The 10,747-nt window shown below is 39.2% G+C and overlaps 2 protein-coding genes and 1 non-coding gene across 4 annotated transcripts; 1 reads left to right on the top strand and 2 right to left on the bottom strand.

Annotated features, from left to right (window-relative positions):
* Positions 1-630: 630 nt before the first annotated feature.
* coro1b (coronin, actin binding protein, 1B) lies at positions 631-10,726 on the top strand. Of its 2 annotated transcripts, none has more exons than XM_054800205.1 (11): positions 631-2,142; positions 4,263-4,475; positions 4,544-4,666; positions 4,814-4,943; positions 6,651-6,832; positions 6,905-7,024; positions 7,499-7,603; positions 7,689-7,834; positions 7,915-7,972; positions 8,861-9,166; positions 10,088-10,726. In XM_054800205.1, the coding sequence occupies exons 2-11, from the start codon at positions 4,272-4,274 to the stop codon at positions 10,208-10,210; spliced, it is 1,497 nt and encodes a 498-aa protein (XP_054656180.1). In that variant the 5' UTR covers positions 631-2,142; positions 4,263-4,271; the 3' UTR covers positions 10,211-10,726. The 2 variants fall into 2 exon arrangements, with proteins under 2 accessions (XP_054656180.1, XP_054656179.1); XM_054800204.1 differs by lacking the exon at positions 631-2,142 and adding an exon at positions 2,584-2,880.
* trnar-ucu (transfer RNA arginine (anticodon UCU)) lies at positions 1,000-1,089 on the bottom strand. The gene is given in 2 exon segments: positions 1,000-1,035; positions 1,053-1,089. It is a non-coding gene; the product is annotated as a tRNA-Arg (tRNA).
* Positions 1,716-3,957, bottom strand: LOC129194989 (SRR1-like protein). The gene is given in 4 exon segments (XM_054800642.1): positions 1,716-1,807; positions 1,810-1,958; positions 1,960-2,215; positions 3,954-3,957. Coding segments are annotated over 4 exon segments (501 nt in total).
* Positions 10,727-10,747: the final 21 nt, after the last annotated feature.

Genomic DNA, 10,747 nt, shown 5'->3' with positions numbered 1-10,747 from the left:
TTTACTGTCAGAGTAATGCCACTTAGCCATGTTATTTTTTCCAATGTATGCTATTTATTTTCCGATTAATTGAATAAACCGCATAGAAAATGGGTGGATAGATGAATGGTCACTATTCTTACTAGTGGACAAATCGTAATTCGAGTTTTCAGGAAAGACAATTGCATGAAACTTCGCCATCACGTAGGACTTTGGACCACTTTGTGTGTAACAAAAAAGACGATTTTTTGGAGAAAAAAAATACTATATGCGAAAAAACTACATTACATTCCATTTTCTATGTTGCCGTAATTGCGGTCTTTAAGCTTTACTATTTTCTTTACTATTTTTACCATCATACAATTCTGAAATTGACCAACGTTTTCAGGAAAAAATAGCGTTTAAATCACAAAACTTTGCCATCGTACAGGGCTTTTGAGCCGTTTTGATCAATTTTAAGGGAAAAAAATCTTCATTTAACAACGTAATGATTTCTATTATACATTTGTCGACTCTGGAATTTTCGGAAATGTTGAAATCAACTGAAGTTTTTGTGAAAAATGTGCATTTAAACTGCACAAAACGTCAATGTTGTCGATGTTGTCATCTATGTTTTTTGGTTTTTTTTGCTAACATGTATTCACTTTTCGTGAAAAATAGCAGAATATAAAAATAACCAGCGTATTTGACTCAGAAGACAGGAATATTTGCATATCGTCACATAATACCCAGTCATGTTCTTATATATTTTAACTGTTTTCTTTTTGGATCTGGACCAGAGTACCCAACCATAAGTGTGAACGCAGTCTAAGCAAACAAAAGAGGAGGAGTTGTGATGACAATTTAAAGATAAAGAGTTGTTAAACAGCTGATAGGAAATATGATTAATGAAATATAACGAATATTATTTTAAAACATGATTCAAAATACGAATCATAATGTCAAACAATATTTTCCAAAAGCGGATCTAGAAAAACGTTGTCAATTAAAAAAATGTAAATCAACAATGACAAAAAAATGCGACTCCGGTGGGACTCGAACCCACAACCTTTGAATTGCTACATTCTAAGATCTAGAAGTCCAATGCGCTATCCATTGCGCCACGGAGCCACCTGTTGGACATTCGTGCTACAGCACATAAAAGGTCTATGTCATTGGTCCATACGGCAGCCTTTCTGGGATTATGGCACATTCAGGAGAATGCCCTAACGATAGACATAAATACGCAGACGCCGCATCGAGCGCTATACCTGATGTTAACGTCATCGCCATGTTGGATGTGTCACGAGTCGGAGCGGAGAAGACGCCTCATTCATGTACTGCATGGAAGTGTACGACTCGTTTTACTGCCCAAACCAAATCCCAGGGAACAACCTTTCACATGAAAGACAATTACCTTTGTTAGTATTTGCCTATAGACTGCACGATTACGTCATTATAACATCATTTGAGAGCATAATTTCCCGACGTTGTGGAAATTCAGTATTTATTTTACCAATGTTACAAAATTTTGAAATCTGTAAAATGAAGTCTGTGATTATTTCTCTCTGACAAAGCATGACTTGAACTTTAATTTGATACTTCATTCACTTAAATGCTGCCATCATTAGCTACCAATAGTTTACTGTATGTCCTTTTGCCATCATTAGATTCTCTCTGTATTATCTCAAAATCTGGGCAGTCCTGACATTGCAGTTCAGGGGTGTCCAAGTAAACTGTGGGAATTAAAAGTGACGTCAATAGACGTCAATAAGATGAGATGGACAGGTCAGCTGTCTCGCCTTGCACACGGTCACTGCTTGGCTGAGGCTGATGTAAGTGTAGTCCTCTTGAATTCTCTCTCGATCACCCTCTCTGTCATGCTCCTAAAGCTGTTTCAAATTATCATCATGAGGAGCATACACTGTGGACTCCAGTTCCTCCACAATAGGCTGTTGTGCAGGGCTTTCCCACAATGCATGAGGTAAAAGGGTGTAGATGGCCAGTTGCTTCCTCTCCCCATTTTCTGTGAGAACACTCAGGCCCAACTCTCTCAGGACATCCTTATCTCCAGAGGAGAAGGCAGGGTCAAAAGCAAAACAGTCTTTGAGTGGAATCTTTCAGCATCCAGGAGCAGGAGCATCATGGCCCGGCTGGTGACGTGCAGACACACACGAGGAAAAGGTGCCCAAGCCGTAACACACGCACTGCCGTGGAATTATTTTGCTATCTAAACTCTCTTGCAACTTCTGTGAGACTTTGACAAATATGTGTGGAACATATATTACAACACAAACTTTCACTGTTGTCCGGTAAGCGTATAATGCATCCGAATACTTTATGTGCGGCACAGCTTTTCCACTGCTCGCTACACTCGCTCTATGAAGAACAGCGACCTCTATCGGCTGGACGGCTTCATCTCTCAAAATGGCTGCACGGGGTGCATTATGGGATATGTAGTTTTGTTATCATTATCCTGAAAAGAGAGTAAAAAAGCAGTTTATAAACGGCGTCACGTGACTGTATTGAGTAACATAAACGTCTTACAGTGTGGATATTCATCAAAAATAGTATTACTTAGCTTCAGTGTTACATTACGGCTGTTTAATTGTCGTGGGGTCGAAGAAGTTAGCGTCCAAAAACGAATATGATTGGTTTATGAGAGTCACGTGACGGCGGCTAACGCTAAAGCTAAGCATCCCTTGGCTTTCCGTTAATGGAAAGGCGAGCTCGCTTAAATGCCTGCGAATATGTCAGAGAATAATTGCTGACATTTAGGTCCCAAAATACACTCAATGTAAAGGTTTTGTAAGCGTTTTTAAGTGCTTTTAATCGGCGTGGATTGGGGATTTGGATTACTGCTGGATTATTATTGGCCTCCTCACGCAGTCGCTAATTAAATAACCGGAAAACAACACTAAGGTAAGGCTCATTACTATTACTATTATTTAGATTATTTATTGTTTATTACACGCATGCGCACTTTTCCACCACCAAAAAGGTGATAAAGGTTGTATTATTCCTCTGCCAACACTAGGCAGAACAAAAGGATTGTTCCACATAGGCCCAAATTCCACTACAGATTGTGTGGGGATTAATTAAAAGGGCTCTATTGTGCTTCCGCTTGATATTATTATTATTATTATTATTTAAATAAGTCAATATTGTAATGTGCAACATTATAACTTTATTGCCCATAAGTACAACAGAAACGGGGGGCGTGCATTACAGTACGGTATTTAATATATTTATGAAAATACAAATAAACAAATAAGTCAACATCTAGAGAAGTAAAACAATAAATGCATTAATAATATAAAGCAACAAAATAATTTAAACAATAAGCAAATTTGAGTACAATATGTAGGTAATTATTTTTTTTATAGATTTGAAAATGAGGGGTTGAAAAAACACAATGTAGGGCTCCATGAGTGCATCCAAGCATATCATAGCAACCCCCAGATAGCTACAGCTGTGAGCTGCATAAGGATGACATCATCACAATCTGTTTGGAGGCTATAGTCAAGTTTTATAAACGCCTGTGTGGCCACTAATTGCTATTAGCAGATTCTGTGAGACCGTGCGCATTTTCTCCCGAGAAGCGGTGAGCTAATAAACTCTGAATAGTTGCCTGGCGTCTCTGCAGCTCAATAGTTGTAAAAGTACACAGTACGTATGTAAAGTAAAAGCCCCTGGGTATGAAATGAAAATGTACAGTAATGTAGCAGATACCGTGACACCATGCGAATCTGCCCACAGAGGCGGTGAGCTCATAAACTCCTGGTCCTATCTGCAGCTGATAAATAAAGTTAAATGCCACTCTAGCCATGACTTGGTATCATGACAGGCACAGTGTGACCATGCAAACCTGCACATTTGACGCTGTAAGCCAGAAAAGAAACACCTTACCCTTATATATACTCCTGTTTTTCTCTGCAGAAAGGGTAGCACATCTAGGAACTGCAGTGTCATAGCAAGAGACCATGCAAATGTACCCATTAGTTGCTGTAAATCTAAAAAAAAGTGCCTTACCCTTAGTAAACGCTTCAGCTTTTTGACACTTGAGTAAATAAACACCTCTAGCTACTGTAGGAGGACTACCAGTATGATCGCACATACCGTGAGACCATGCTTATAGCTCCCTTAGAGGGTGTAAGCCAGAAAATAAACACTCTACCCGAATAAATGCCTGTTTTTTGCTGCAGTTCAGTAAATAAACGCCCTTGGGGAAGTCAGTATGATAGCAAGTACCGTGAGACCATGCCAATAGCCTATTCGTGACTGCTTCATGCTATTCTTTCCAGGAAAAAAAAATGTCTTTCCGGCGGGGCGTGGTCAGGCAGAGCAAGTTCCGCCATGTGTTTGCTCAGGCGTGGAAAGCCGAGCACTGCATCGACGATGTCCGTGTGTCCCGCGTCACTTGGGACAGCCCGCTGTGTGCCGTCAACCCTAAATTCATTGCTGTCATAGTGGAAGCTGGAGGAGGCGGGGCCTTCCTCGTCGTCCCCATCGGCAAGGTCCAGTTAGCGTCTTCTTTGATGCGATATTTTTTGACAGGATTGACATTTTTTTGTCCCTAAAACAGAGCGGCAGGATCGATCAGTCCTGTCCAATGGTGTGTGGACATGCCGCGCCTGTGTTGGACATCCAGTGGTCTCCTCATGATGATAATATCATAGCAAGTGCCTCAGAGGATTGCACCGTAAAGGTCTGTTTAGTCTTTTCTTTAACTGCAGCTGGCTTAGCATGGTAGCATAGCTGGTTAACGTAGCAGGTTAGCATCTTTCCGGAAGTCCTTTGAAGATCCCCTCGGTCTATCAGAAACCAGCAGTGACTTACATGATCTGTGATGCAGGTGTGGCAGATCCCCGACGGGGGACTGATGGCACCCATGACTGAGGCTATCGTCACCCTTGAGGGGCACAGTAAAAGGGTGGGCATCTTGGCGTGGCACCCTACCGCCTTCAACATCCTCTTAACTGCAGGTAACACAATCCTTTCATAAAGTTTTTTTTTTAATATATATATAAATATATATACAACAGAAAGTCAGAAAGCCCTGACGGCAGACAATTTTCAAAAACAAAATAGTGAAAATACATCTCTTTTTACCATTTACCACATTTTTACCACAGCTAAGAATGTTGAAATTGGAACTGAAAAAAAAATGTGAAAAACAATTACAAAATCTTATTTTTTTGGTTTTATTTCTTTCATTTTTTAATTTTATGTAATTAATGTATTAATTATTTTTGTATTTATTATTTAAGAGCTTCATTCATTTAGTCCATTAACTGATACCCATCGTCACTTGTTTTTGAAGTTTTGTTGTTTTGAAGTGGTTGTTTAACTATTCCATTAAACTGTATTAAGTTGGTATTTTTTGACATGAAGTTTACATGCCCATCAGCAGTGTAGTACAGCAACATTAACCCCCCACTCCCAAGTTTCACCTAAAATCTCATTAAATGTCTTAAATATGATTTAGAAAGATCTTTAAAATATATTAGGAGTACTTTTAGCGAGAACAACCAGCTAGTGTGCAGTGCTTGCAGCAAAGACAAATTACTTGTATAAGATGGGTAAGTGCTGTGATTGGCTGACAACCAGTCCAGGGTGTACCCCGCCTCTCACCCGGAGTTATCTGGGATAGGCGCCAGCATACCCCCGTGATCCTAATTAGGATAAGCGGCATAGAAAATGGATGGATGGAAGATGGTTAAGTGCAACTTTTTGGAGCTATTAATACATACAAATATATAAAATCATGTCCTGTCATTTGTCTTTCTTTCAATAAAATTCAGTAAAACTGGGCATATTCCAGACATAGCTGCACATTGTGATTAATTATGATTAATTAATTTTAAACCCATGATTAATCCTATTAAAAAATGTCATCATTTGACATTAAATTTAATGCATACACTGTACCTTTTGCAAAAAAACTTTGGCATCACGTCCCTGGAATCTCGTGGAATGGGTCTTAAATTGTATTTATTATGGTCTTTTAAAAAAGGTTGTGATTTTTTGTCTTGTTGAAACTTACAGAGACACGGTTATTTTATTTTTACATTTTGTTGACTAATTATATCAATATGTTTTTATTAATTTCAATTACATTCATCGTATTTATCAAAGTGTATTGTTTTGCGGAGTTTTTGTTTTCTTTTGTTAATGAATAAAATTAATTTTCTTTATTTATAATTTATTTTATTTATGAATAATTATTTTATTAATGAAGTTGAATTGACAACTGCTAGAGCTGGCTGCAGGTTAGCTGACTAGCCGCAATATACGGCGTCACTTGTTTTTAAGGTTTTGTTGTTTGAAGGTCATTATGACCATTTTATTCAAATAAAATTAGATTAAATATTTTTTTTAAAATGGTATATCATATTTTATGGAGTTTTTAAATTCTGTTCACACATTTTTAAAATGAAAAATAAAGCATAATAAATTAGTTGGGTCAACTGCAGCCAGCGCTAGCCACATGCTATGTGGCTAGTTGCTATACACGTGGACACCTTTTTTAGTGGTCAACTTATTTTTTACAACTTTTGTATTGTTCAATATGTTCAAATGTTGCCTGTATAGTTAATCAAGAGTTTACCAAAAGGTGCAGTTTGACCCTGGAACAGATTATTTCCTTTGGGGATAAATGTATTTTAATCTGTTTTCTCAACGCCCTAAAGGCTGCGACAACATGATTCTGGTGTGGAACGTGGGCACGGGGGAGTTGGTGTACCAGCTGGCCGACGCCCACCCGGACCTGATCTACAGCGTTAGCTGGAACAAGAATGGGAGCGCTGTGTGCACTGTGTGCAAAGACAAGGCCTTACGCGTTATCGACCCTCGCAGGGGGACCGTCCTTAAAGTAATGATGCTTATAGTCACTAGGGAGAGTGTATAATACTGTATTATGATTATCCTTATTGTTTATTCTAAGGTGAAAGAGAAGGTCCATGATGGTACTAGACCCATGAGAGCCGTGTTCCTCTCTGATGGAAAGATCTTGACGACGGGATTCAGCCGCATGAGTGAGAGACAGCTAGCACTATGGGACACGGTAATTAGTACGAAAACATATAATTTTACAATGGACTGTTCAGATTTTGAATAGTTGATGATGCTAAATGTGGTAATGCTAAAATGGGTTCCTGCTAAATGTAAAGATCTTAAAATGCGGCATTATATGATAGAAGTACAATTGCAAAAATATGGCAACCCTAAAATGATACAGTACAATCATGCTAAATACGACAATGCAAAATGTAGCAATGTGATGGTGTTAAAGAACAAGGCTAATACACGACAACAATAAAATGCCACAACGATAGAATGAAATGATGCTGAACGGATTGACGGAATGGAAAATGCGATGATGCGACAATGTTAAAATGCATCAGTGCTAAAACGCAACGTTGCTTAATGCTAAAGATGGAAAAGAGTCTTGCACGACCTTTGACATGGTTTTCCAGCGTATGTAAAAGAAATGTCCAGTCTCACTTTTTGTATGTTTTGTGGGGGGGGGGGTTTCCAGAAAGATCTCTCTGAGCCGATGGCCGTACAAGAAATGGACACGAGCAACGGCGTACTTTTACCATTTTATGATCCAGACACCAACATGGTTTACCTGTTGGGAAAGGTTTGTTATTATTACCTCACCACAAAAAAACAGCTTCTTTAATAACCCCCCTTCAGACTTGGCAGTTGTCATGTTTGTCCTTCAGGGTGACTGCACCATCCGCTACTTTGAGGTGACGGAAGAATCACCCTACGTTCATTTCCTCAGCCTGTACAGCAGCAAGGAGCCCCAGAGGGGGGCAGGCTACCTCAGTAAGAGAGGGGTGGACGTCAACAAGTGTGAAATTGCGAGGTAGGATTAACGTGTGTGTGTGTGTGTGTGTTGGGGGCGGGTGTGGATGTTTTTTGAACACTTGTTGATATTCTACACAGGTTCTACAAATTGCATGAAAGGAAGGTTGAACCCATTTCCATGACGGTTCCAAGAAAGGTAAGGCGCTCTAATGAAACACTGTAGTAATACTGTGACAGATACCCCCGAGGGAACCGGCCCATCCATCCATTTTCCTTCATCTATTCCCGTGCGGGTTGCCAGGTGCGGATGTCTTGAGTGGAGAAGCTCAGAATTTTCTGACTCTGGTCAGAAAGTTATACTGCGACTGGTATACCAAAAGAGACGGGAAAGTGTGTCTCAGGCCATTTGTGGGAAAAATAAGGCAAAAGGGATTATGTAATGAGAAGCTGAAATGTACTAAAAACTAATAATGACACAAAGCTTTGTCTTTAAACATAATATTTTTTTTAGCCTTTTTACACACAAAAAATATCAGTGTGGTATAAAATGTCTTCAAGGTTGGCAGGTCTCCTACAGCTCCATTATCCGACTACGACTGGTACGTTAAAGGGGACAGATCTATCCAGTCATTCATCTGCTTATCATGGTCCCTGTTGCAGTGAAACTCGAGACTTCGTAATACTGCCAATAGTATCCCAAAGGGGACCAGGAAATTCATCATTTTCCTCCACTTATCCGGATCCAGCTAATCAGTTGTGACAGCCTGAGAATTGCCTATCTCCTAGGTGTGTGTCTCCTAGGGGTGTGAGACCACCTCTTGGTTGGGCATGGATCTGGATTGCCCGTAGTAGTGGGCCTTTAAATCCCCACAAGGGGGCACCAGTCCACAAAACACATGTCCTGGACGGTTCCCAACCGGTTCACAAAACACATGATAACTGGTTAGACATCCTCCAGGACCCTGGCAAGGGTCTAGACCGGTTCCAGTCCAGTCAAAACTTGCATACCAAAAGGAACTGAGTCTGGGTAGAAACGGGTATTTAGTCATATGTAGCTGCTAATGTGATGCCCTGGTTCTTGCAGTCTGATCTGTTCCAAGGAGACCTTTACCCTGACACAGCCGGCTTAGAACCGGCGCTCCTGGCAGACGAGTGGATATCTGGTCAGGATGCACCCCCAATTTTGATGTCCCTAAGCGGAGGCTATGCGGCACCGCCGTCCAAGCATAGAGACACCATCAGGACCAAGCCCAAGCTCGTCTCGCAGGACTCCAGCACCGGGGCGGCACCCCCTCCAACCTCCACGCCTCCCGCCAAGGAAGTTGAGGAGGAGGAGCCACGCATCGCCGCCAGAGAGACATCCGGGAACATGGACAGGTCTAAGAGAGAGGTCAGTCTACATGTGTTAAGAGTTTAGAAAAAATAGTCGGCCATTATAATTTTACATTAATAACGTTGGAGTATAACAAGAAAAATATTGAATGTTGTATTACATCAACTATCCGACATAAAAGGAAAATAGAAAAGTTATGTTCCATAAAAACCCTGAAATTTCACAAGCGAAGTTATGATATAACAGGGAAAAAAAACTGAATTTTACTGTAATCTGTAATGTTAAGAATAATTTTACGAGAACCAACAAACTTACTTACTTAGTTACGTTACTTTTACACAAAAAAGTCATTTTCAGAGACTCAAAGTTGTATTTTTAGAAATACAGTCATCCCCCGCTACTTCACGGTTCGAACATCACTCCATCGTGTTTTTTTTTAAAGAATTAATTAATAAATGATCACTGTTTTGTGGTTGAGTATATAGCCTATTAGTCCAAAAATAATGAAAGACAAGTCATATGTAGTATTGTGGTCACTAGGTGTCAGTAGTGTTACACTAAAGAGACATTATCTTACATTACATTACCTTAACTCTGTATGTAGTCAGCCAAATTTGTATATTGCCACACTAAATTTGGATGTAAGCAGAATTAAGTCGTAATGTCACAGGAAAAGACGTGTCATTTTACAACTATAAAGATGTAATATTGAAAGAAAAACATTTTTTCAGTGTTATTTTACAATCATGACAGAAAGAAAGACATAATATTCCAAGAAAAAGTCTTTATTTTAAGAGAATCAAGTCACATTTTTGGGGGTAATAAAGTTTTGTTCCCCAGAATAAAATTGTGATGTGGAAAGTGGACCTTTACGTCCACAACCTTTCCATTTTATGAACAAAAATCTGTGTTTTTAAAATGATATAAAAACCTTATAAAAGAGGGCACAAAATGTTTATTTTTATTCATGTTTTCCAGGATGATGTGTTAAGCGAACTGCTCTCGGAGATGAAGGCGCTTCGTGCTGTTGTTCTTGCTCAAAGTCAGAGGATTGAGCTTCTGGAACGCCAGCTAGCTCGCATTGAGGACGGCGACGTATAAAACTGTTATTATTATTATTATTATTATTATTATTATCATTGTTATTATTATTATTATTATTATTATTATTATTGTGATTATTAGACTTTAAACACAGTGAAGGGTACCAAATTACTGTAGCACAGAGTGGCACATCATCTGCGATAATGATGATCTTTTCACCATTAGGGCTATTTAATCAGGTAGAATGCTGCTATGATCTGTGGTGATATCCCAGACCTCAACATGTTTTTTAATGTAGTGTGTGAAAGAATTTTGTTGTGTTTTTTTTTTTTTTTGTGAGCCACATTCCTCCATAAAATAATATTTTTTAGCGTTAAAGACGTGACCTCTTTTTAAGACACGTAGCAACATGGCGGTTTTTATTATGTGAAATACTCAATGAAATGTGATTGTGTTTTGTTTGTTTTTTTTTAGAGGGATGAAGTTGTCACTAAAATTCCACCTCAACATGCACTGATCTTTCTATGTGGTTGTAGCGACTGTTCAACTAATAAATGCTCCTTTGAATTCCTTCAATAAACTGTCAGGTTTTTT

This window comes from Dunckerocampus dactyliophorus, chromosome 15, assembly GCF_027744805.1.
Source record: "Dunckerocampus dactyliophorus isolate RoL2022-P2 chromosome 15, RoL_Ddac_1.1, whole genome shotgun sequence".
Classification (NCBI taxonomy): Eukaryota; Metazoa; Chordata; class Actinopteri; order Syngnathiformes; family Syngnathidae; genus Dunckerocampus; species Dunckerocampus dactyliophorus.
This window is presented reverse-complemented; position numbering and strand designations above follow the sequence as displayed.